The following is a 27,944-nucleotide window of genomic DNA, read 5'->3' as shown; positions in this document are numbered from 1 at the left end:
GTGTAAGGTATCATCAGGATCGCACGGAGGGACACTCACACTGAAGTATTTTTCCATGGGATTTCAGGTCAGGTGACACAGAGTAATCACATTAGCCCTAGGGGTGAATAATTCATTCGCTGGATAGCTGGATTACGGACCGTTTCAGGTCTTTCTCTACCACACGCGCGCACACACACAACCCCCTCCCCCATCGACATCGTAGTCTATCTAAAGGGCTCGATTGATTATGGATTCAGTTGTTTGTCCAAGAGTGCCTCCGCTGACGAAAGAAGCTGGGAGGGATGAATATGAAGAGAAACAGCTGAGTTTGTAGGAGTGTAATGTCATTATCTTAGTGCAGTAATACAGTGTCCTTAGTGTGTAGGAGTATAATTTCTTTATGTTAGGACTGTATAGTGAAGACAGACTGGAGGGGTGCTTTGGACCCATTAGTATGGCACACAGTGTTCAGTGGAGAGACTAGAGCAGTTAACGCATGCGGGGCCATCCCTTTGATGGAATGAATCCATGGACACACAGCTCTGGGCTGGGCTGGCTGCATAGTCTGATGGTTGGAGTGGGATGGAGAGTTCACAACAGCAACAACATGTGTTCCCTTATCTGATTAAAGTGGTGTGGAAATCCCTCATGAATTTCACTCTTCCTTTGTGTGTAATTTCCCTTTGTCAGTTGAATGAATTAAAGTCCATGGTTTGTGTCTTTATCGGTTAGGTGTTCCTGTGAGCTAGGACATAAGAGCTTAAATCAGGCATATACAATAGCTTACAGCATGCAGAAAACCTGTTATACTTGTTGCATCCGATTAGTGTAAACCCTGAATGACATGAATGACTCTTGTCAGTGCAATAATTCACAATGTGTTCCCACTGGGCACAGACGTCAATTCAACATCTATTCCACGTTAATTTCATTGAAATTATGTGGAAACAACGTGGTTTCAACCAGTGTGTGCCCAGTGGGTTAATAAAGGTGCATTGAAATAGCAGTTTTTTGCTATTGAATATTCATGTAAGCTCTTACTGTGTGTTGCAGCTGCTACGAGAGCTGAAACACCCCAACGTGATTGGCCTGCAGAAAGTGTTCTTGTCTCACAGTGACAGAAAGGTGTGGCTCCTTTTCGACTATGCCGAGCATGACCTCTGGGTAAGTGATTCATCATGACCACCAGTCTGACGACCAGTCTTTGTTCTTTGTTTGGATGTTTCATCAACCTGCTCTGTCTGTTGTTTCATCTTTGTTCTTGACGTTTTCCTGTCTGTAAAGGGCAGTGTACGGTACATGATGTACCAGTATGTATGCATGTTGTGGAACCTAGGTGTTTGAGTCCCTTGCTTGATCAATTTCTCTACGCCACTCCCTCTGGTCTCCTTTCAGCACATCATCAAGTTCCATCGAGCCTCCAAGGCCAATAAGAAGCCCATGCAGCTGCCGAGAGGGATGGTCAAGTCTCTCCTGTATCAGATTCTGGACGGGATCCATTACCTTCATGCCAACTGGGTGCTTCACAGGGATCTGGTGAGTAGTGTGTAGTACCAGTGTCCCTTTACAGTGTTGCTACACCTGCTCACTGACACCTCATCCACTGATCAGTCTTTACTGATCTGTCCTTTTCCTATTGGTCATTGATCTGAACTTTGATACAGGCTGCTTTTAACCAATAGGATGCATGCAAATAAGTCACTTGTTTGCTTGCATATCTAGGAGCAGCAATGAGTGGTGTCCACTGCAAAAACGATCCTAAAAGAAACCCTCTCGCCAGCTAACTGAATCCTGTTATGTTCTGGCAAAGGTGCTGTTAAATCCTTGTACAGTTTATTATTAGGATTTCAAAGCCTTTGGCTGTGGAACAAAGTGTCTCGGCTGGTTAATGTTGTCAATTCTGCTCCCCTACCCTCACCAACCACCACCACCCAGCCTGTACTCTAGCACCCATGTGAGATTTTCTCCCCCACAGTTTTCCCACAGTGTTTTCAGTGGCGTGTATTCATGGATGCCAAGGGAAGCCAGGCTTCCCCAAAGAATTGACCAAGAAAAAAAGAAAAGAAAAATGTGTCTTTCGTCTGTCTGTGTTTCATAATTGTCCTTCATTTCGCAAGAGGCTGAATTTATCTCACCGGAGAAACCTTGCGAGCGAGCGAAACAGCACCCCTCTGTCTCAGTATATGTAGGCCATCTATATGATGCTGTCTGGTCAAAAAGGGTATGACATTGTTGCCACCCATAGCATTGAATGCAAGAGAAGCCAGCGAGCATTTTGCTTCCCTTGATAAAAAAATTATAAAATCATACCCAATCAACGTTGACCTAAACTGAGTGAGCTCAACTGTGAATGGTCCCGGTGCACCAAAAAAAAAGTTTAAAAAGTTTAAAGGGAAGCCAGTTTGGATTTGGCTTCACACCAATCACAAGCCAAACATTATTTACAGAATTGTTTTTAATTTTTGCATCTCTTTGTGGCGTTGTCCTCCGGTGGCTAGCTAGCTAGCAAAAATTGTCCCTTTCCTAAATTAGCCATGGATGGAGATGGGGATTTGGACTTTGGTTTTACGTAATTATCTGTCCTGGCCAATGATTATAACGACGATTCTGATTTAACCATAAATTCATACATTGGGACCCTGGCCTGAGAGGATGGAAGTTCAATGTGTAGCTAGATTGTAGTAGGCTAATGTTAACTAGCTGGCCTGGCACATCGTTGCCCATGAAAGGAAGTTAAGCTAGCGAGCAAGCATTTTAGCCAGGTAGGCTAGAACAACAAAAACGAAAGCGTGTTGTGTATGACAGAGTCATGAAAGAGAGGAGGATAGCATTGGTGTTTCTGGGTGAGTCAACATGTTTTTTTCTACTTGCACGCACGCACACACACAGAAATAAGTACCATGGACAGCCATATCATATTTCACTTTCATTGATTGGACTAAATTGTTCTTGGTATCTTAGTTGTCACTGTAATAGACTAAACATAGGTGATTTGAGGATGATGAAATATTGAAGTTGAAATGGTGCTGGAATAGTGGAGGCAGCTCCTGTTTTCTTTGTGACTTGCGGTAACTCTCTGTGGTTCTAAATCAATAGTTGTTTAGTAGTCCGAAAATGTTGAAAACATTAACTTGCTTGACCATGCTGTAGTAGGTCATGTAACTGTTTGTTTGTGGGCAGATGTTGCTCTCTGGTTTTGTGATGAAACAGAGGTGTGGTTGAATATATTCTGCCACTGTGTCTTCTTATTGTCTTGTCCTTAGGCCTATATATCACGGTGGCAAGGTATATTTACATTTACATTTTAGTCGTTTAGCAGACGCTCTTATCCAGAGCGACTTACTAACAGGTTATAGAGCAAACAGCGCAATTATCACAACAGGTTGTAATATGCCTTTTTCTTCCTGGCTTGGCTTCCTCAGTGATTTTACTCATGCACCGCTGCAGAGTGTTTTCCTGGAAGGCCAGGCTGTTCACCTACCTCTGCTGGGCTCATTGTACCGGAAGGTCAGAGTTAGTCCTGGGCCCAGCTACAGCAAGGTCACAGGGTTGTTCTCTTGCTCACATTCTCTTATCTGGCTGTGGAAACCTCATCAGGTTCTTGCAACACAGGAGCTCTCTCTCATCTCTCTCTGCAGCTCCTTATTAAGACGTTTTTTTTTTTGTAGCTTGAGAATATTTTTTTGATCATCTGATTGGCTTAAACCCAACATATTATGGTGCAACTTGGACATTCTATGATAAGGGCTAGGCTATATTACATTGTTATAACACTGTATAACACCGTATAACACCATAAAACAAAAGCATAACACACGCCAACTTGCTTATGGAAAGCCAATAGTTTGTGTAATGCCAGCCAGTGTGAGTTGCTATTAGCGGCACCGGCTGTGTCATTATATTGATAGCAGTGAACACAGGATAATTGCAATGAGTAGTAGTGGACTGTTGCAAAGATATGTTCCTGATAAGAAAACGCATCATGTACGTGGATGGATGAACGGGTAGTAGATCATCTTATCTATTCTAACTCATTGATGCTAGCTGTTTGATGTTCACTCCCTGCACACTAATTGAGTCAGTCAATTGACGTGACTTCCGATTCATTCCGTCACTGGAGAGGCAGAGCAAATCAGAGAGTGAATCTGCAAATCCCATAGCTACAGGAATCTTATAAGGCCTCCATCAGGCCTTCCCTTCTTATGTAATCTCTCTCAGCTCTCCCAGATGGCAGCGTGGTGCTAAATACAGTGGGATCTATCAATCAGGGCCTCTGCCTCAGTCACTGGGCCTACCACATCAGTCTGAGTGGAGAAATGCAGAGATGCAGTTTACAGAGCATGTATGTATTGTAGTCATACTGTTATTAATGGCCTGTAGGCTTACTGTTATTGGTGGGGTTCTTTTGGAGTTGAAATCTGATTGATAACATTCAGAAGATAGTGGACCACGCTGTTGATGATGGGTATTGCTAAGCAGTTTATGACATGGTAATAGCGGATTGCTATAGTTCTGCTTAGAGATTCCATAGCATAAGCAGGTATTTAATGCCTGGTCAATATATGTGGTTAATGAATCATCCAGGATACAACAGAATGGACAAAACGGAAATGCTCTTGTGTGTTTGATTTCATGTGTCTGACCTCGAACACTAATAGGCTTAGGGTTAGTCCTGCCCTAGCTGCCTGCCTGTTGCACAAGCAAGCCTTTATCTAAGCAGAGGCCAGGGCTTTTGTCAGTACTACACTCTTTGGAAAAAAAAAAAAGGTGCTATCTTGAACCTAAAAGGGTTCCTCGGCTGTCCCCATAGGAGAACCATTTGAAAAACCCTTTTTGGGTTCTACATGGAACCCAAAAGGGTTTTACCTGGAACCAAAAAGGGTGCTCCTATGGGGACAGCCGAATAACCCTTTTGGAACCCTTTTTTCTATGAGTGTACTGTACATGGTCAGCATCTAGCTATAGCTACTGCTGGAATTAAAACACACTCCCACAGTAGCTAGTGCTGTTTTGCTCATTTCATTGGAGGTCAAACTCTCCTTAACCTGAACATCAACTCTTCCGGCCCTTAACTATTTTCTTAGCCACAAGATGAATTTCTCAGTTGTCACTTTCTCTGTATCTGATTCCAGATAAAGGTTGATGTATTGCAGTTTAATGTGCTTTCTCAAAGCTAGCACTTCCTGCTATTGTGGATAAAGGCCTATGCAAATTCCACTCTCAAGCTGCTGGTGTTGGGAATTGGCATATGTGAGTATCTGTTTTGCACAATAAGTTTGTTGGCCTTTTCATTGTGAAATTGTCCTGAATACGAAAGAGTCAAGTCCCCTTCTCTACCACTTTCTAGACGTATACCTCGGATTTTGCTGTTCATTGAAAAATGCCACATTCCACCCCGCCTGGATATGGGGCGGTTTTCTATCCATTTTTACTCCCCAGTAATTTTGGGGGAGGTGTGTTAGAGTTAGGCTAGAGGAGGGAGTACCGCGGGCAGCATTCCTAATCTCCTGGGGGAATAGTTATTCAAGCGACTCAGTCTTTTATCAACAGCCACAGGGGTAGATACGAGTAACTGCATGTCTTTCATTGCTCCCTCCACCACTCACTTTGCCTGTTATGCAACACTCAACCTTGTGCTGCGCTGCAGAGAAACCAGTCTACCCTACCCCTCCTCTCCAGCAAGCCAAGCAGCCCCGCCCCCTGCTCCTGCCTAAGTTATGTAACCCACACCAGCCAGAGCAGTTGGATCCCTCCCCCACCATGCTGACTGCAGCTGTACTCCAAGCCAAATCTTTACCTGAATACTGCAATAATTCCTATCTCTGCCAGAAACAAATGTTTGAGGTTGAAAATGCCTTAAAGAAAGTCAATATGTACATCCTGTATCCACGTTACACTGAGAGTAAAGTCAGGTTTCAGCTGCAGCAAATATATGTGCTAGGCTGCTCTCTCTCGCTCTCTCTCTCTCACCTGCCTATGATGGCTCGTTTTCATGACTAATAAAGGACGTGCCCGCTGATGTAATGGAATATTGTTCATAGCTGGAGTAATCCCTGGCTCCCCGTAGTCACGTGCTACATGTGCCACTAGGAAATGTCTAGGAAAAACAGCATCCACACCAACTGTCCTTTGTCTGAATATGTACTGTGTGTTCCCTCCCTAGGTCTATATCCTGTGTGGAGTGGGCTGTGGCAGGCCTGCGCTGCTATAACTCATGGTGCAGTAAGGAATGTGGTTCTGATAGTAGAATGGTTAATGCTTGTGTGCCGAGAAAAAACGGGTCGTTACTTAATCATAAGACATGTAGGAAGAAGAAGAAAAAATACTACTACAGCGAAAGCAAGGTCAAAGACACTGAATTAATAATAGCACTGCTGTATGGTTCCCAGTACATGTAAAGATAGACTTGCTTGCCAAAAACAGGGCTATTTTTGACTCAACAGGGGGGGTATGTTTTTTGTGAAAGACAGGCACCTCCTTAGGGATTGAATTTTCAGTCCCACGGTGGGCTTAGGGATATTTGTTTTCCGGTCCCATTCTCACGAAACCTCCTTACATTTCTGGGAAGCTAAGCACATGTTAGAGTCTATAAAATCCAAACTTTTGTAGAAAAACAATATCAGACAGCAATATTACAACCTCAATTCAGTAATCAGTTTACTTTTTCATTGCCCATTCATCCAATCTCTGTTTTTATGTGAGCTTTTTGATAATTATTGTTCACCTGTATGGAAATATGATCTCTTTAAACGTAGGGTCAGTGAAAAGGAATGTCTTTGGCCTGAATGTAAATTATTAGCCCAGTTATTTAGAATTTGAAAGAGGAGCCAGTGCCAGTCATTTGGGAGTGAAAAGAGACCCTCCTCGAGGGAGTCGTCATTGTGTTTGCCGATGGCGGTGTTTTGTTGTGTGTTTGAATAATAGAGCTCATTATTAGTGGGGTTCCTATAGCAACAGCCCCTGTTTATTGAGGAGACTGAATCCTATGAGTTTAAGATTCACACACAGACTCAGGGGACTGACAGACGATTGATGGATACATGATTAAATAAACAATGGGCAGGTAGCCTACTGTGTGAGCATAGTCATTGGAACAGAATGACACACTCAATTGACGATGAGTTTTGGATGTGCTGTGTACCTTTTACACTCAGATGACATGAATGTGCAGTATGGCTAATGTATACTGAACAAAAATATAAACGCAACATGCAACAATTTCAATGATTTTACTGAGTTACAGTTCATATAAGGGAGCGGCAGTTCGCTTAGTGCGTAAGAGCGTTGTGCCAGTAACCGAAAGGTTGCTGGTTCTAATCCCCGAGCCGACTAGGTGAAAAATCTGTCGATGTTCCCTTAAGCAAGGCACTTAACCCTAATTGCTCCTGTAAGTCGCTCTGGATAAGAGCGTCTGCTAAATGACAAAATAAATAAATAAATAAGGAAATCAGTCAATTTAAATAAATGAGGCCCTAATCAGCATTCCAGGTGAAGCTGGTTGAGAGAATGCCAAGAGTGTGCAAAGCTGTCATCAAGGCAAAGGGTGGCTATTTGAAGAATCTCAAATCTCAAATATATTTTGATTTATTTAACACTTTTTTGGTTACTACATGATTCCATATGTGTTATTTCATAGTTTTGATGTCTTCACTATTATTCTACAATGTAAAAATAAAGAAAAACCCTTGAATGAGTAGGTGTTCTAAAACTTTTGACCGGTAGTGTAGGTGTACATATAATGTAAATATATACTCTGCAATTTGAATTGTTGGTACACAAACTGTCTGGCCTAGATTCATATTTTTTCATGCTTCTCAATGTGTCCGGGATTAAATTGGCTAGGTGGTTCTGGTGTCATGCAAGTAAACCACAGAGCTATATACAGGGCACCATAATATCATGCCTCCCCAAAGCCCCAAAACACAGACTCAGACAGAGAACATTATTGTGTTGTTGGAAGCAATGTCCCAAAGGCACAGGCATGCTTCAACACCATGGTAGACCTTGATATCAACGATCAGTAGAATCATTGATGGAGCAATCTTTCACCGTAATAGTTTGACCTCTTTTTTTGTCTTTGGCAGTGTGGAGGTCAGTAGCGTAACTTACTTTCCATTTGGCATGCTCTGCCTCTGTTATTTGTATGTTACACTGGTATTGCCCAAACCTCCCTTCTAAAAGTCATTGGACATGCATGACATTTTAGTCTATTATTTTATAAACCTGTGTCATGGAAATTACCACCAGGGACGCCTGATGTCAATAATAAATGAATCATTCTTTATTTTCAGCAAGCTGGAGAGGTTCCAACAAACTCAATGCACCATAGTACACGTCAGTCGGGAGCTCCCCCGGGGTAGTCCCGTGTCACGATCGTTACAGGATGAAGCGGACCAAGGCGCAGCGTGATAAGCGTACATCTTTATTAATTAACGTACTTAACACACACAAACAAAACAACAAACCAAACGATACGTGAAGTCCTAGGTTATACACCAAAACAAACCTTACGGAACAAGATCCCACAATAAACAGTGCCAAACAAGCTGCCTAAGTATTGCCCCCAATCAGAGACAACGAGAATCAGCTGCCTCTGATTGGGAACGACCCTGGCCAACATAGAAATACACGAACTAGAACAAAACATAGAAAATAACACATAGAAAATCCACACCCTGGCTCAACATATAAGAGTCCCCAGACTCTAGTACCCCCCCCCCCCAAAGGCGCGGACTGCGACCGCGCCAACCAAACACAAGAGGGTAGGGGCCGGGTGGGCATTCCGCCTCGGAGGCGGATCCGGCTCCGGGCGTGACCACCACTCTCTCTCTACCCCCCCGTAGCGCCCCTGGTCTGGTCTGGCCCCGCTGGCCGGAGCTGGACTGGACATCGGTGGAGCGGATTGCTTTGGCTCCGGTGTGGAGCAGCTGACCGGTGCCGGACCAGGCACCGGTGGAACAGGCACGGACCGTGCCGGACTGACGACGCGCACCACTGGCTTGGTGCGGAGAGCAGGAACGGGCCGGACCGGGCTGACGACGCGCACCACTGGCTTGGTGCGGGGAGCAGGAACGGGCCGGACCGGGCTGGCGACGCGCACCACTGGCTTGGTGCGGGGAGCAGGAACGGGCCGGACCGGGCTGACGACGCGCACCACTGTCTTGGTGCGGGGAGCAGGAACGGGCCGGACCGGGCTGGCGACGCGCACCACTGGTTTGGTGCGGGGAGCAGGAACGGGCCGGACCGGGCTGGCGACGCGCACCACAGGCTTGGTGCGAGGGACAGGAACAGGCCGGGCTGGACTGTGGAGACGGACTGGAGGTCTGGAACGGAGAGCTGACACAACCCGTCCTGGCTGAATGCCTATTTCCACACACTCTGTGTGAGGCACCAGCACAGGACGTACAGGGCTGTGCACTCGTACTGACACTACAGCACGTGGCACTGGCGCAGGATATCCGGGCCCGAGGAGGGGTACTGGAGGCCACGAGCGTTGAGCCGGCACACTCCGTCCTGGCTGCATGCACACCTTAGCACGACACGTGCGTGGTGCTAGCACAGGACGTACCGGACTGTGCCGGAACACTCGCAGCACAGTACGTAGCTCCGCATAACTCTGAACCTGCCCAGTCTCACGCTGCCTAGCCTGAGTACGGGGAGTTGGCTCTGCTCTACCTCTAGGCTCCGCCAACCACCCTTTCAGCCCCCCAAACCTGGTGGCCTCCTCTCCTAAATCGCAGATGCGCCCTGTAGCTGCCTCCAGCAGCCCCGTCGTCCATGCCATGTGCCCCCCCAAAATGTTTTATTGGGGTTGCCTCATAATTAATTCATCCATTAACGTTTGGTTCATTCATGTAACCGACCAATATCTCACGAAGCTTCCTCTCTCCAAGCTGAGACCTAGAAACTGAGATACCTCGTTTCGGTTCTCAAAGCAATGTTCTGGGCGTACTGCCAAATTACTTATACTGATAGTGAGGATTCCTCCCAGGCACGATCAATCAGTCACTTGCATGAACCCAGTCGAACTGGTTATTAGAAAAGCACAAACATTTTCCTTCACACCTGTAAAGTGAATGTAACCTTATTTCTATGTTGTGTTTTCTTAGTTGGACTTGGAGCCTCTGAGGCTTCCCTGAAGGCTGAAGCACATACAGAAGATAGTTGACTATTTGTCTCTCTCTCCTCTAGAAACCAGCCAACATTCTGGTAATGGGGGAGGGCCCAGAACGAGGATGGGTGAAAATCGGTAAGATGGGCTAAATGTACTGAAGTCAATACACTGTAGATGATTGATGGAGCGGGCTGCTGATTCAGTGATTAAAGGCTTAAAACTGTCAGTAGGTTGACAGAGATAATGTATGTGTACTTATATTATTTGTATTCACATTTTAATGTAAATTAAATGTGAGCAAAACAGCTGAATGATGTGACCATAGATAAATGAGTTTGTTGACTTGACTGAGCGTACAATGGCTACATCGTTTAACCTTCAGCCAGACTCTGAGAGGGTTTCTGAACACAGAGACACAGGGGCAGGCAGAGGGGCTTAAAATGGCCACATGACACTGATCACACTATTGCATAACCCACTCCCCAGCATGGCACTATTTTGGGATGATGTCACAGGTCTGCAGTCCGGCTGGACTCTATTTATACCCTAACCCTGAGAGTCTAGTGTTCGTGCTAAGTTATTGTTTTAGAGTCACAGGACCCCCCTGGTGAAACCCATCACACCACACCAGACTTCACTTCGGGTCTTGCACAGACACAGAAGACTTACCCATAATAGAGAATGACCTTCCCATAAGACTACAGAAATAAGACCTTCCCATAAGATCACAGACCCTGACATAGACTCCAGGTTCTGTGCAGACCTGGCCCATAAGATGACTTACTGACAGCATTGACATAAACACCAGCCACATAGTATATTTTGATTGGACTTCAATCCAAATATATATACATTTGATTTGATTAGCCTGCTCTTGTGAGAGAGAAAAGGCTGTGGAATTCAAGCGTGGTGGCTTTGACAAGCTATACATTGCCAACAATATAGCTTGCTCAACAGAGCCAGGGATCATCCCTGAAACCAAACACTACCTCCTTCACTGAAATACCAGGTCAAAGGCTGCTTGGAATGCTTGTGCTGCTAGTCACTATCAAGTCTCTTCTGATAGGGCTCTCCTGGCTTAAGACATGGAGAGTAGAGTAGCCTTGAGTTGAGGCCGCCCTGTTTTTCATTGTCATTAATTCACGTTGATACTATGTTGTGTTTCCCCCACTCTATCTTATTCACGTTTTAGCTGACATGGGCTTTGCCAGACTCTTCAACTCTCCTCTCAAACCCCTGGCGGACCTTGACCCCGTCGTGGTGACGTTCTGGTATAGGGCCCCTGAGCTGCTGCTAGGGGCCCGACATTACACCAAAGCAATCGGTGAGTCATTTGCCTTAACATGAGAGGTACATAGAATCTGTTTCTGAACACTTCTACATTAATGTGGATGCTACCATGATTATGGATAATCATTAATGAATCGTGAGTAATGAATCGTGAGAAAGTTACAGATGCACAAAGTTCATGCCCCCAAATATGATATATGTATGATATTTATGCCTCTGTAACTTATCAAAGCACCGCTGCAACGTGTTATATTTTACAGCGAAGGCTGCAATATTGTATATACATTTGTTCATATGGGCATAATATTTTATATACATTTTTTGAAATGGGCAGAATATTGTATAAAATAAATAAATAAAAATGTGCTGCATTTGTTGCCTTCCTTTTAGACAGTATAGAACAAATAAAACAGGGTTGGGAAAATAACTTGAAAAATGTCATCCATAAGCCTACTAATACATTCATGAATCAATAAAAAAATGTGCACATATACACAAATAAATGGTATTTCAACCTTGTAATAATTCATTTCCTTTCAATTTGCTCTATATAATCTAATTATCAATATAATAAAACTAGGCCTATGATATTTCCTTAAATAGGCCTAGCTACTCAAACATCATAATTGACTTTAGCAAGGGCTGTGCAGATTCATTCATTTCCGCACATGAGGAGTTTTTTAGGATAGGCTAATTATTAGAGGTTCAGCACCGCTGATTGTCGGCAGTCTTTCCATCGATTGGAGGAGTATTAGGCTATAGTGATCGGCACCAATAGCCTATGTAAAGTCTGTATCAATAGGCTACTAGTAGCATTTTTGGGATATGAAAAGGAGAAGGAAATATGACTGAACTGCGCATAGGAAAGTGTCCAGACGACTGTGAGCTGATTGACCAGTAGGCTAGGTATGAATGTTCTGAAAGCTTAGTCATCTGAATACGAAACCCATCGACCCCTTTTGGGCCATCAGCGGAACAAAAGTATTGTCGAGTCTATGAGATGGTACGCTATTAACGGCAGCACCGCTTTATCAAATGTTCATATTGATATTTTAGGCTTTGCATGTGAAAACAGTTTTCTTGGGCACACAAATCCAAAATGATGTACAGTGAGGGAAAAAAGTATTTGATCCCCTGCTGATTTTGTACGTTTGCCCACTGACAAAGACATGATCAGTCTATAATTTTAATGGTAGGTTTATTTGAACAGTGAGAGACAGAATAATAACAAAAAAATCCAGAAAAACGCATGTAAAAAATGTTATAAATTGATTTTCATTTTAATGAGGGAAATAATTATTTGACCCCTCTGCAAAACATGACTTAGAACCCTTGTTGGCAATCACAGAGGTCAGACGTTTCTTGTAATTGGCCACCAGGTTTGCACACATCTCAGGAGGGATTTTGTTCCACTCCTCTTTGCAGATCTTCTCCAAGTCATTAAGGTTTCGAGGCTGACGTTTGGCAACTCGAACCTTCAGCTCCCTCCACATATTTTCTATGGGATTAAGGTCTGGAGACTGGCTAGGCCACTCCATGACCTTAATGTGCTTCTTCTTGAGCCACTCCTTTGTTGCCTTGGCCGTGTGTTTGGGGTCATTGTCATGCTGGAATACCCATCCACGACCCATTTTCAATGCCCTGGAGGTTCTCACCCAAGATTTGACGGTACATGGCCCCGTCCATCGTTCCTTTGATGCGATGAAGTTGTCCTGTCCCCTTATCAGAAAAACACCCACAAAGCATAATGTTTCCACCTCCATGTTTGACGGTGGGGATGGTGTTCTTGGGGTCATAGGCAGCATTCATCCTCCTCCAAACATGGCGAGTTGAGTTGATGCCAAAGAGCTCCATTTTGGTCTCATCTGACCACAACACTTTCACCCAGTTCTCCTCTGAATCATTCAGATGTTCATTGGCAAACTTCAGACGGGCATGTATATGTGCTTTCTTGAGCAGGGGGACCTTGCGGGCGCTGCAGGATTTCAGTCCTTCACGGCGTAGTGTGTTACCAATTGTTTTTTTGGTGACTATGGTCCCAGCTGCCTTGAGATCATTGACAAGATCCTCCCGTGTAGTTCTCGGTTGATTCCTCACCGTTCTCATGATCATTGCAACTCCATGAGGTGAGATCTTGCATGTAGCCCCAGGCCGAGGGAGATTGACAGTTATTTTGTGTTTCTTCCATTTGCAAATAATCGCACCAACTGTTGTCACCTTCTCACCAAGCTGCTTGGCGATGGTCTTGTAGCCCATTCCAGCCTTGTGTAGGTCTACAATCTTGTCCCTGACATCCTTGGAGAGCTCTTTGGTCTTGGCCATGGTGGAGAGTTTGGAATCTGATTGATTGATTGCTTCTGTGGACAGGTGTCTTTTATACAGGTAACAAGCTGAGATTAGGAGCACTCCCTTTAAGAGTGTGCTCCTGATCTCAGCTCGTTACCTGTATAAAAGACACCTGGGAGCCAGAAATCTTTCTGATTGAGAGGGGGTCAAATACTTATTTCCCTCATTAAAATGCAAATCAATTTATAAAAATTTTTACATGCATTTTTCTGGATTTTGTTGTTGTTATTCTGTCTCTCACTGTTCAAATAAACCTACCATTAAAATTATAGACTGATAATTTCTTTGTCAGTGGGCAAACGTACAAAATCAGCAGGGGATCAAATACTTTTTTCCCTCACTGTATGTGATTGCAAAATCGAATGCTTCTAACTTGCGTGGTTCTTCAATAGGCTATGCATAGGCTAATAGACTTACTTGATTATCTGCTGTTGTCTGCTTGATTTGCAGCAGGGTCTAGAAGATTTAACCGAGAAAGCATCAAGGTAATGAGTTAATGTTTTCATATGTTTCTGTGCGACGGATTGGACAATGAGTCTAGGCTACTGTGCACAATTGTGTAGGATAGCTTATTGCATACTGGACGCATCGTAGTACCTTCCACAAAACGTTTTGCTTGACAAAGATACGTAAGCATAACTTGCTCACTCACGAGTATTCACGATTCATTCATGTTTATCTGTAATCATGGTAGCATCCACATTAATGTAGAAGTGTTTAGAAACATATTATATTCTTATTTACAATAAAAGTGACTCCAAAATGACACAATGCATTATTTACCATTAATTTTTATTGGGCACAACATAATCTGAAACACAACCAAAACAAACTGCAAATGCATCCCACAAGCTTGATGTAGTCATTGTGTGTTTTTACTTAATTTAATACACTATAAGTGAATTTGTCCAAATACTTATGACACCTTTAAATGGAGTAACCAGATACATAAAGTGCTTTCATTTCTAAACAGTAAAACAGATATGTATGAAAATACCCTAAAATAAATGGTGACATTCTGTACTGTCGCCTCATATAAAACATTTGATCTCAAATCCAAAATGCTGGAGTATAGAGCCAAATGAATCATTTTAGCTTCACTGTCCAAATAAATTAATAAGGGAGTGTACATCAACATACATTCCAGAAGTTATTGTATAACCTAAATTATATTCATACCCAACACATGCTTCCCATTTTGTAACCAAAGCACAGAGATTAGATGGAAATGAATTGAAAATCGACCAGCACAGACAGACCAGTAGGACTTTGCTCTTTGATTGTTTACCCTAAGTGAGATTTGGTCATGTCCCCCCACCTCATGGGCAAAACATTTTAGTGCCCCTCTTGGCAGTGGATACTTTTTGCAGTGTTAAAGTACATTTCCTGCCATTCTACACATTTTGCCATGGGGTGTAGAGAAAATGTTGCATTGTTAAAGGTCGACTTTGGGCAAAATGCTAAAATAAAGGCTTTATAACTGTATAACTGGTAAATGCACCATCATACCAGGTAATTTTAATGCTTAAAAACAAAAAGATATTTTTTTTTCTTACCGATCTCTACGGCTTTCGTCCAAAAACAAATTCTGTGAAATTATGTCAACACATACTGGAGGAGTTACTGGCTAGCTAAAGTTGTTAGCTTAGCTAACGAACTAGCTACGTCGGTCGCGGCGCGCATGACCAGAATGACACATTGACGAACCACCAAAGGCACACTCTATTTCTGTTAAAAAATTGAGAAGGGGCGGAGTTGGGGCGTTTTTTGTGCCCAAAGTCGAACTTCAAAGCACATTTTCTGCAATTCCTCAAATAATTCCATGGGGCGGAGAACATTTTGTAGTTTTAAAACTAATTTCATGCAGTTCTACTCATTTTGCCATGGAGTGGAGAGAAAATGTTGCAGTTTCAGAGGTAATATCCTGCAATTCTACATATTTTGCCACGATGTGGAGAGAAAGTTTTTTGCAGTTTTAAATCTAATTTCCTGCAATTCTACACATTTTGCCATGACATTTCGGCCTCCTGTAGCTCAGTTGGTAGAGCATGGCGCTTTCAACGCCAGGGTTGTGGGTTCGATTCCCACGGGGGGCCAGTATGAAAAATGTATGCACTCACTAACTGTAAGTTGCTCTGGATAAGAGCGTCTACTAAATAACTAAAATCTAAATGTAAATGTACTTGTGCCATATTCATATGATCTGTGTGAGAGTGACTAACAAAATCAATGTGGGCCCCCTGGAGGTCACGGCCCCTGGGCACATGGCCTGCGTGCCCGTTCGGTAATTTGGTGATGATTACTACAAGGTTTAAATAGCTGGCTAGACTACTTTACATTGCAATCCCAAAAATATTAGCTGACGGGCTAATTGAGGGACTGTCAGTGACTTACATAACAAGTGGAAAACTGCTGATGCACTACCAAATGTTGAAATTGCACCTTGTGTATTCTACTTTTCTAACAATCAAAGTTGAGACCCCGACTGAGTTCCTAAAAAAAAAAGATGAAAAAAATGGGGCCTCCTATTGGCCGCGTGGCCCTACGCGCAGCACTTAGTCTGCGTATAGGAAGAGGCGGCTCTGCTCAGAGCCATATAAACAGCTTTAGTAAGCCTCAGTATACATGGGCATTCACATGTGGACATTCACATATACAGTACCATGTGGGTGTCGTTGACAGCTGGGCCTGACAGGCAGTGAGATGCATGGTCTTTAACTGCATGAGGGGTGTGTCTTCTTGTGTATAATTAGCTAGATGACATCCCAGGAATACTTGCCTGGGAATGGCAACTATAAATGGCATATACGGTGCCTTGCAAAAGTATTCAGACCCCTTAGATTTCTTCATTTTATTGTGTTACAAAGTGGGATTCAAATGGATTTAATTGTCATTTTTTGTCAACACTCTACACAAAATACTCTAATGTCAAAGTGGAAGAAAAATGTAAATAAGAAATAAGAGTTAATACAAATATAATAAATCAAATATAGTCGTTGCATAAGTATTCAGCTTCCCGAGTACATACATGTTAGAAACACCTTTCTGAGTAAGTCTCTACCTGGATTGTGCCATATTTGCCTATTATTATTATTTTTTTATTCTTCAAGCTCTTTTCAAGTCTTGCCTTAGTATTTCAAGCAGATTTAAGTCAAAACTGTAAAACTGGCCACTTAGGAACATTCACGGTCTTCTTGGTAAGCAACTCCAGTGTAGATTTGGCCTTGTGTTGTCGGTTATTGTCCTGCTGAAAGGTGAATTCCTCTCCCAGTGTCTGGTGTAAAGCAGACTGAAGCAGGTTTTGCTCTAGGATTTTGCCTGTGCTTAGCACTATCCCGTTCCTTTTTATCCTGAAAAACTCCCCAGTATGTGCAGATGTCAAGTATACCCACAACATGATGCAGCCAACACCATGCTTGAAAATAAGAAGTTACTCAGTGATGTGTTGTGTTGGATTTGCCCCAAATAGGGCTTTGCATTTAGGCCAAAAAGTATTACTTTAGTACCTTGTTGCATACAAGATGCATGTTTTGGAATATTTGTATATTTGTGTTCTTCTTTTCACTCTGTCATTTAGGTCATTATTGTGGAGTCACTACAATGTTGTTGATCCATCCTCAGTTCTCTACCATCACCATGCACACTCTTGGCATTCTCTCAACCAGCTTCATGAGGTAGTCACCTGGAATGCATTTCAATTAACAGGTGTGCCTTCTTAAAAGTTAATTTGTGGAATTTATTTCCTTCTTAATGAGTTTGAGCCAATCAGTTGTGTTGTGACAAGGTAGGGGTGGTATATAGAAGATAGCCCTATTTGGTAAAAGACCAAGTCCATATTATGGACAGCTCAAATAAGCAAAGAGAAACGACAGTCCAATATTACTTTAAGACATGAAGGTCAGTCAACCCGGAAAATTTCAAGACCTTTGAAAGTTTCTTCAAGTCCAGTCGCAAAAACCATCAAGCGCTATGATGAAACTGGCTCTCATGAGGACCGCCACAGGAAAGGAAGACCCAGAATTACCTCTGCTGCAGAGGATAAGTTCATTAGTGTTACCAGCCTCAGATTGCAGCCCAAATAAATGCTTCACCGAGTTCAAGTAACAGACACATCTCAACATCAACTGTTCAAAGGAGACTGTGTGAATAAGGCATTCATGGTCGAATTGCTGCAAAGAAACCACTACTAAAGGACACCAATAATAAGAAGAGACTTGCTTGGGCCAAGAAACACGAGCAATGGACATTAGACTGGTGGAAATCTATCCTTTGGTCTGATGAGTCCAAATTTGAGATTTTTGGTTCCAACCGCCGTGTCTTTGTGAGACGCAGAGTAGGTGAACGGATGATCTCCGCATGTGTGGTCCCCACCGTGAAGCATGGAGGAGGAGGTGTGATGGTGTGGGGGTGCGTTGCTGGTGACACTGTTTGTAATTTCTTTAGAATTCAAGGCACACTTAACCAGCATGGCTACCACAGCATTCTGCAGTGATACTCCATCCCATCTGGTTTGCGCTTAGTGGGACTATCATTTGTTTTTCAACAGGACAATGACCCAAAACACACCTCCAGGCTGTGTAAGGGCAATTTGACCAAGAAGGAGCGTGATGGAGTGCTGAATCAGATGACCTGGCCTCCACAATCACTGACCTCAACCCAATTGAGATGGTTTGAGATGAGTTGGACCGCAGAGTGAAGAAAAAGCAGCCAACAAGTGCTCAGCATATGTGGGAACTCCTTCAAGACTGTTGGAAAAGCATTCCTCATGAAGCTGGTTGAGAGAATGCCAAGAGTGTGCAAAGCTGTCAAGGCAAAGGGTGGCTACTTTGAAAAATCTAAAATATATTTTGATTTGTTAACACTTTTTTGGTTACTACAAGATTCCATATATGTTATTTCATAGTTTTGATGTCTTCACTATTATTCTACAATGTACAAAATAAAGAAAAACCCTTGAATGAATAGGTGTGTCCGAACTTTTGACTGGTACTGTACATAATGGACAACATAATTATTAACTAGACCATATTTAAATAGATATTCAATGTCAGATTTGTTATTGTTAACCATCTACAAATCACTGCCGTTTTTACGAGGCTTTCAAAAAGCTCCCTGGTCTTTGTAGTTTTTTAAAATTTGTATTTATATCGCTCTTATCCAGAGCGACTTACAGGAGCATTTAGGGTTAAGTGCCTTGCTCAAGGGCACCGACAGATTTTTCACCTAGTAGGCTCGGGGATTAGAACCAGCGACCTTTCGGTTACTGGCACAACGCTCTTAACCACTAAGCTACCTGCCGCCCCTAGTTGAATCTGTGCTTGAAATTCAATACTTGACTGAGGGACCTTACAGATGTTGGGTATGTATGGGGACAGAGGAAGGGTTATGTCAACCCCTATTATTTCCCACAGAGTGAGTCCATGTAACTTTTTATGTGATTTGTTAAGCCAACTTTTACTCCTGAACAAAGTTAGGCTTGCCTAAACAAAGGAGCTGAATACTTATACTATATTTTAGTTATTGCATTTTTTATTAATAAAAAAATTAAATATTATTTCACTTTGACATTACATAGTATTTTGTGTATATTGTTGACAAAAAAAAATCTATTAAATTCATTTTAATCCCACTTTATAACACAAGAAATCCAAGGGGTCTGAATACTTTTGAAGGCAAAAGTTCACCCATAAAAGGATTCATTCATTCAAGGTTTATACAAATATGTCCATTCAATAGAGAATTCAGTCAGAAAAACAATAGTCCCAACCCGATGGCTCTACCATATATGGTTCAAACGTTACGGACGATTTACTCTGAGAATGTAGCATGTTTAGATTGAATGGAATGTCATCACAGGCATGATCAAAAAGTGGTCATTGCTCAATAGAACTCTGTGGCGCTGCTCCGTGGCAGAACAGCGCTAACTTCGAACATCAACACACTTAAAAGCCTTAGGCATTCACTACAGCCATCACAATTAGATTAGATGGGTCTATTAGCCACATGCACAGGGTCGCAGATGTAATTACAGGGTACAGTCAAATTCTTAAGCAGAATTCTTAAGAGGAAACTCCTGTGACTGTCCAGTCTCATTAGTGTGAGAGAGATTCGGATACACCTTCAAGTTTAGAGGAGTTTATTTTGTGTCCGTCCCTGCTAAGGTATAGGCTCAGACCACTCAGTCTAATTGCTAACTGCTTGTCTATCTGATGTAGACATTTGGGCGATCGGCTGCATCTTTGCGGAGCTGCTGACGTCGGAGCCCATCTTCCACTGTCGCCAGGAGGACATTAAGACCAGTAACCCATTCCACCACGACCAGCTGGACAGGATATTCAGTGTCATGGGCTTCCCAGCAGGTCTGACCAGCACACACACACCTGATAAGACCATGTAAAACATGCAGTAAAAACCCAGTTAGATTCTCACGGTCATGAAAGTCATGATGTATAGTATTTGGTAAAGTCATCATCAACCTTGTCCTTCTCATGTACTTGTTGTCATACAATATGTACAGTAGATTACATTATCCTCTGAAGGCAGCAAGTATAAGAATTGGTTTAAAGTGACTGAAGTTTTTTTGTCTGTTTGAATTGGTCAGATAAAGATTGGGAAGACATCAGGAAGATGCCTGAGTACCCCACCCTTCAGAAAGACTTCAGGAGAATGACGTGAGTGGAGAAGGCTTGACATTCTGACAATACCTGGGCTTTCTCGGCTGTCAAAAGATACCTGAACCTTTCACACACATCTAACATCACATTTGAACCTTTCTCTCAGGCTGACAGCCTTCTGTGACTATTCACTTGCGTTAAAGATGTCTGTTTTACCTGTGCTGTGCTTCACCCATTCACAGGTATGCAAATAGCAGCCTAATCAAATACATGGAGAAGCATAAAGTCAAACCTGACAGCAAGGTTTTCCTGTTGGTAAGCACACCTTCTAGTAACCATTAGATGCTTGAACTTTATTGCCAGTTTATGGAGGGCATGCTACTGCTACCTTGATTTACACTGGAGAGTATAGGATAAGGACCAATCTAGATATAAGAGCTGTAAAACCAATAGGCCTAGCTGGCTGATTGGGTTTGCTTGGTACCACTAGCCTAGTGTTCATCCACCACTTTTCAGCTCCAGAAACTCCTCACAATGGACCCCACCAAAAGGATTACTTCTGAACAGGCACTGCAGGACCCCTATTTCCTGGAGGACCCCTTGCCAACCTCCGAGTGAGACCTACTAAACTTTATTTTCCAAACTCAGTCATGATCATAGCCACTCTCTCCACACATAAACACGTTCACATCTTCACCATGAGAAGTCTGTTTGATAAACTAACAATGGAGGTCGTTGATTCAGTGAACTTAAAACAGACCACTTCCAAATCATTCCTTTCGTAGTCTGGTATTTTTTGAATTTCTAGTTTCCTGTTTTTATCTTGGTCAGTCTGGTTGTGATTTGGTTTCTTGACATAGATAAAAAAATAAAATAATATATATATATATATTTGTACGCACCACACCCAGCTACTCAGTTATTTCACAAACAACTGATTGTGTGTATCCCTCGTCTCATTCTCTCCTGTAGTGTGTTTGCCGGATGTCAGATACCTTACCCGAAACGAGAGTTTCTAAACGAAGACGAGCCAGAAGAGAAAACAGAGAAGGTAAATAGAGTTTTGTTGAAATGGTTTGGGCTATAGACTAAAAGTGAAATACTAGGATATGCATCGAGAACCCCTCACAATCTCCCTCACTAACTTTAAGCGTCAGTTGTCAGAGCAGCTTACCGATCACTGCACCTGTACACAGCCTTTCTGAAATTAGCCCACCTCATCCCCATATTGTTATTTATTTTGCTAATTTGCACCCCAGTATCTCTATTTGCACATGTATCATTCCAGTGTTAATACGAAATTGTAACTATTTTACACTATGGCCTAGTTATTGCCTTACCTCCATAACATTCGCACACACCGTATATATATTTTCTGTTGTATTTTTGACTTTATGTTTTGTTTACCCCATATGTAACTCTGTGTTGTTGTTTTTATCGCACTGCTTTGCTTTATCTTGGCCAGGTCGCAGTTGGAAATGAGAACTTGTTCTCAACTGGCTTACCTGGTTAAATAAAGGTGAAATAAAAAATAAAAATAAATATGCTGTTATTAACAATTGTCATCATGCTGTCTAGAGAGAACCAAAACACCTTAACCCTTTACACTCGTGGGAATTGGCCTATATGGATAGGGATCAATTGAAATGCGTCTTACAGAAGGAATATGGAAAGCATATGCATAACCATGGTAGCAATTAAAAGGGAACAGTTTGGAGATTATTGGAAAATTATTAGACTAAAGGTGAGGACAAAACAGTTAAACTGACACAAGACTGAATCCAAAAATTACACTGTGGATTTTATGTGCATTTTACATTTACTGTACTTTTCGCCACATTTGTTGATAACGAAATATGAAAATACTCATGATTCAGTAACATTATAGAAATATTCATAGAAAATTTGGGTAGGTGCAACATAAGACAAAAAAATGACAAGGGTTTGAGTGAGAGGTCTAACTGGTGTCTCAAAGTGGCCACACACCTCTCCAAAGTGTGCACAGGTCCTACGTAATGCATTTTTATGACTCAATGAAGAGTCTTCAACTATAAGGTTCTATTTTGAGCTCTCATAGCTATGTCGTTGAGGAACTAGAGCAAGCAGACTTGTAGTTGTTTCATTTGGAACACAGCCCTGCATCCCCGCCTTTACACAATTCCTGTTGTTGTTTACACGTTCCAAAAACGCTCCATTATAAATCACAATCTGGTCATGTCGGCATCATTTGAAAGTGTGTTCTATTGCCAACATGGCTAGCTAAGTTACGCCTCAATATATACAGTGAGGGGAAAAAAGTATTTGATCCCCTGCTGATTTTGTACGTTTGCCCACTGACAAAGACATGATCAGTCTATAATTTTAATGGTAGGTTTATTTGAACAGTGAGAGACAGAATAACAACAAAAAAATCCACATGTAAAAAATGTTATAAATTGATTTGCATTTTAATGAGGGAAATAAGTATTTGACCCCTCTGCAAAACATGACTTAGTACTTGGTGGCAAAACCCTTGTTGGCAATCACAGAGGTCAGATGTTTCTTGTAGTTGGCCACCAGGTTTGCACACATCTCAGGAGGGATTTTGTCCCACTCCTCTTTGCAGATCTTCTCCAAGTCATTAAGGTTTCGAGGCTGACGTTTGGCAACTCAAACCTTCAGCTCCCTCCACAGATTTTCTATGGGATTAAGGTCTGGAGACTGGCTAGGCCACTCCAGGACCTTAATTTGCTTCTTCTTGAGCCACTCCTTTGTTGCCTTGGCCGTGTGTTTTGGGTCATTGTCATGCTGGAATACCCATCCACGACCCATTTTCAATGCCCTGGTTGAGGGAAGGAGGTTCTCACCCAAGATTTGACGGTACATGGCCCCGTCCATCGTCCCTTTGATGCGGTGAAGTTGTCCTGTCCCCTTAGCAGAAAAAGCCCCCCAAAGCATAATGTTTCCACCTCCATGTTTGACTGTGGGGAAGGTGTTCTTGGGGTCATAGGCAGCATTCCTCCTCCTCCAAACACGGCGAGTTGAGTTGATGCCAAAGAGCTCGATTTTGGTCTCATCTGACCACAACACTTTCACCCAGTTCTCCTCTGAATCATTCAGATGTTCATTGGCAAACTTCAGGCGGACCTGTATATGTGCTTTCTTGAGCAGGGGGACCTTGCGGGCGCTGCAGGATTTCAGTCCTTCACGGCGTAGTGTGTTACCAATTGTTTTCTTGGTGACTATGGTCCCAGCTGCCTTGAGATCATTGACAAGATCCTCCCGTGTAGTTCTGGGCTGATTCCTCACTGTTCTCATGATCATTGCAACTCCACGAGGTGAGATCTTGCATGGAGCCCCAGGCCGAGGGAGATTGACAGCTATTTTGTGTTTCTTCCATTTGCCAATAATCGCACCAACTGTTGTCACCTTCTCACCAAGCTGCTTGGCGAGGCCCATTCCAGCCTTGTGTAAGTCTACAATCTTGTCCCTGACATCCTTGGAGAGTTCTTTGGCCATGGTGGAGAGTTTGGAATCTGATTGATTGATTGCTTCTGTGGACAGGTGTCTTTTATACAGGTAACAAACTGAGATTAGGAGCACTCCCTTTAAGAGTGTGCTCCTAATCTCAGCTCGTTACCTGTATAAAAGACACCTGGGAGCCCGAAATCTTTCTGATTGAGAGGGGGTCAAATACTATTTCCCTAATTAAAATGCAAATCAATTTATAACATTTTTGACATGCGTTTTCTGGATTTTGTTGTTGTTATTCTGTCTCTCACTGTTCAAATAAACCTACCATTAAAATTATAGACTGATCATTTCTTTGTCAGTGGGCAAACGTACAAAATCAGCAGGGGATCAAAAACTTTTTTCCCTCACTGTAAGTCCCTCTTTTTTAAATAATTATTTGTTTTTTAAGGAACTCAGTCGGGCTTTCAACTTACTCTTGAAAGTAATAGTATAATACACAAGGTGCAATTTCGAAATTAAGTAGTGCATCAGCAGTTTTCCTCTCGTCATGTCAGTCATTGCATACCTTAGCTATTTATAACTCCAAATCAACTAGCCCATGTCAGTTTTTTAGCTAGGTTTTTTAGCCCATTGATTTTGTTGTAATGTTTGAGTCACTCAGATATCACATGAACACACATAAGACATGGCAAAATGATGGAAGGGGGTCCCAAGTGAAAAAGTTTGGGAACCACTGGCCTAAAACACTGCCTCAGGATCACATATACCGCTGCAGCATGAGCCTCAGGATCACATATACCGCTGCAGCATGAGTTCACATCTGGTCAACTTTCATCTCTACTTGTGTCCTATGCAATAAAGGAGTCAGTGTTTTAGGTGAGGGAAAGGCATGCCATGGGATAATAAGGACAAGCTGCACAAACAGCAGCAGCTGCACCCAGCACTCCAGAAGAGGGGAGGTCCAATGACCTCTGGAGGTAAAGGCTCTCCAGTTAGCCTGCCCCCTGATAGCACGTGCTAAACAAAGATAAGAAGAGAAAGAAGGTCAAACTGAAGTTCGTCAGGTGTTGGTCTTTAGTTCACAGAGGAAATCCCAGGCCTTCTCTGTCATACACTCTCGATGCATATCTTCAGGGGTGCAACTTTCACTGGGGACGGGGGGGGACATGCCCCCCCCCCCCAGTTTTATCATTGGAATGTGATACAAAACGAGGCAACGGTGTGCTTTAGGACCATGCGGACGCCTCCGAGTGATCGGGTAGGCTGTTTTGGAGTGTTTATCCGGCTGGATTAAAAAAATATATATAAAACAATAATATGTCCCCCCCACTTCTAAAACCAAAGTTGCGTCCCTGCATATCTCACTAAGCTCTAGATGCATATCTCACTTAAGGTAAAGTTCACTAATGTTGAGCCTTTCCCCTGATAGCAGATAGGCTACAGGAGGCTTTATTTGGACCATACTGTTACTGATAATGTAGGCTGGCTGGTTCCATATCATGAGTATCAAACACCATGTTGTGAATATACCAGACCATACAGAAAGCAGGTGCTTGTATGACACCGAGCGTATGAGTTTACTACAGCCAGAAAAATACCAGTCCCCTCCCCACAGAGCAGTTTCTGCCATTCCCCAGCCCTGCATCACATTAGCAGCTGTTGTCAAGTAGGCAACACCTGATACAAGTGTTGCCTCAGAGCAGCCGTCAGGAAGGCTACGGTACCTTTCTGCCAACCTGGGCCCAGAGGGTATGAGAGGAACTCATTGTTTTCGCTGACCCTAAGGTTCACATGTCTCAGCCTTGTGGTCGTGGATATGTTGAGAACACAGGAGGCTGCTGTGGGGAGGACTGCTCATAATGGCTGGAATGGAGCAAATGGAATGGCATCAAACACATGGAAACAATGTGTTTGATGTATTTGATACCATTCCACTCATTCCGCTCCAGCCAGGTGCCACCAACCTCCTGTGGTTGAGAAGTGGTATGCTGGGCTGAGGGCGCTGAGCGTAATTCCTGTAAACATCTCAGCGCACTGTTTTTCAGGACCAAACAAACCCCTGACCACAATATTGGGTACATAATGGACTAACCAGTTCCCAACTGTTGGGGAGGGGGACTGATAGATCAGTGCGACATTGTTCATTTGGCTGTTGTTGAACAGTAATGTTGTCTTGATACCATTTTGTGAGTGAGCATTTTCCATAGTGACCTTATGTACATTGTGTATGCAATGCATTGTGTATGAATGTCTGACTACACTGTTACTCCAAGGAACCTGTCAGGGTGTTGGTGCACAACGGGAGGTTATTACAGTCACTGTTACTCTGTATCTCTCTAACTGAACACTTGTGTGTGTTTGTCCTTCATCAGAACCAGGCCCAACAGCACCAGCAGACGACAGCTCAGACCCAGGCCCAGCAGCAGAGCGGCACCCAGCAAGCCTCCACTCAACAGAGCTCTGCCCAGACCAACGGTAACACAGGTGCTACGGGAGCCAACACGGGTGGAGGCCTCCAGCACGGCCAGGACCAGGGGCCCCCAAACAAGAAACCTCGGATCGGGCCCTCTGGGGCCTCCTCAGGCACTGGGGTCCACCAGTCAGAGTACCAGGTTAGAGTTTTTACAGCTTTACACTTATCCATAGTGTTACTGTCCATTTTCATTGAAAGGAGATGAAAGGCGATGACATCGCTTCAGTCACCAATGGTTGATCGCTTGTGGTTGTTGTCTTTTGAGGAGCATGCCTAAGTTTATTATCTAGAGATGAGATATTTAAATTTGCTTAATCCAAATGTCACCAAATGTAATTGATTCAAAATGTCAACATATTACTTCATCCAAAATGTCAATATAGACCCTTGGGGGACCTGAAGGAACTAGTGTTCCTTTATTGATGATTAATTTGACAAGAGAGCAAAGATGCGTACAGACACATACAGCAGGGTATGTCAGGGACATGCAACACTTGTTGTGTATGGTCAGTGAACAGACACAACAGCCTCAACTCAGACCAGAGCAGAACATTGTGCTAGCTAGTAGGAATACAGGTCATGTTATATCAGGATGAAAATGTCCTTCCTCTAGTTCACACTAGCCTGCTGATAAAGGTGTCAGCAAAACATTGTGCTGCCCTCTCACTGTTGTTCCCCCTCTTGGCGCCTGCTCTATCTTTGGCTCTGCCCCTATCATATATATATATATATATATATATATATATATATACACTGCTCAAAAAAATAAAGGGAACACTAAAATAACATCCTAGATCTGAATGAATGAAATAATCTTATTAAATACTTTTTACTTTACATAGTTGAATGTGCTGACAACAAAATCACACAAAAATGATCAATGGAAATCAAATGTATCAACCCATGGAGGTCTGGATTTGGAGTCACCCTCAAAATTAAAGTGGAAAACCACACTACAGGCTGATCCAACTTTGATGTAATGTCCTTAAAACAAGTCAAAATGAGGCTCAGTAGTGTGTGTGGCCTCCACGTGACTGTATGACCTCCCTACAACGCCTGGGCATGCTCCTGATGAGGTGGCGGATGGTCTCCTGAGGGATCTCCTCCCAGACCTGGACTAAAGGAGCGAGACATGATGTCCCAGATGTGCTCAATTGGATTCAGGATCTACTTTGTGCATGACACAAGTAATTTTTCCAACAATTGTTTACAGACCAGATTATTTCACTTATAATTCACTGTATCACAATTCCAGTGGGTCAGAAGTTTACATACACTAAGTTGACTCTGCCTTTAAACAGCTTGGAAAATCCCAGAAAATGATATCATGGCTTTAGAAGCTTCTGATAGGCTAATTGACATCATTTGAGTCAATTGGAGGTGTACCTGTGGATGTATTTCAAGGCGTACCTTCAAACTCAGTGCCTCTTTGCTTGACATCATGGTAAAATCAAAAGAAATCAGCCAAGACCTCAGAAAAAAAAATGTTGACCTCCACAAGTCAAGTTCATCCTTGGGAGCAATTTCCAAACGCCTGAAGGTACCATGTTCATCTGTACAAACAATAGTACTCAAGTATAAACACCATGGGATCACACAGCCATCATACCGCTCAGGAAGGAGACGGGTTCTGTCTCCTAGAGATTAACGCATTTTGGTGTAAAAAGTGCAA

The 27,944-nt window shown here is 42.9% G+C and overlaps 1 protein-coding gene across 2 annotated transcripts in view; it reads left to right on the top strand.

Annotated features, from left to right (window-relative positions):
• Positions 1 to 27,944, top strand: part of LOC311107063 (cyclin-dependent kinase 19-like) — a 57,712-nt gene that overhangs the window by 16,250 nt on the left and 13,518 nt on the right. For both annotated transcript variants that reach the window (XR_014610381.1, XM_084149524.1), the window contains exons 3-12: positions 1,036 to 1,146; positions 1,378 to 1,518; positions 10,174 to 10,231; positions 11,289 to 11,420; positions 19,948 to 20,091; positions 20,334 to 20,403; positions 20,589 to 20,661; positions 20,863 to 20,960; positions 21,319 to 21,397; positions 26,172 to 26,411. Coding sequence is in view for 1 of the 2 variants with exons in the window: in XM_084149524.1 (XP_084005650.1) it covers positions 1,036 to 1,146; positions 1,378 to 1,518; positions 10,174 to 10,231; positions 11,289 to 11,420; positions 19,948 to 20,091; positions 20,334 to 20,403; positions 20,589 to 20,661; positions 20,863 to 20,960; positions 21,319 to 21,397; positions 26,172 to 26,411 (1,146 nt within the window). In the remaining variant the exon portion in view is untranslated. The remainder of the gene's footprint in view (positions 1 to 1,035; positions 1,147 to 1,377; positions 1,519 to 10,173; positions 10,232 to 11,288; positions 11,421 to 19,947; positions 20,092 to 20,333; positions 20,404 to 20,588; positions 20,662 to 20,862; positions 20,961 to 21,318; positions 21,398 to 26,171; positions 26,412 to 27,944) is intronic.

The sequence above is a fragment of the Coregonus lavaretus genome (genome assembly GCF_964263955.1).
Source record: "Coregonus lavaretus genome assembly, chromosome: 31".
Classification (NCBI taxonomy): domain Eukaryota; kingdom Metazoa; phylum Chordata; class Actinopteri; order Salmoniformes; family Salmonidae; genus Coregonus; species Coregonus lavaretus.
This window is presented reverse-complemented; position numbering and strand designations above follow the sequence as displayed.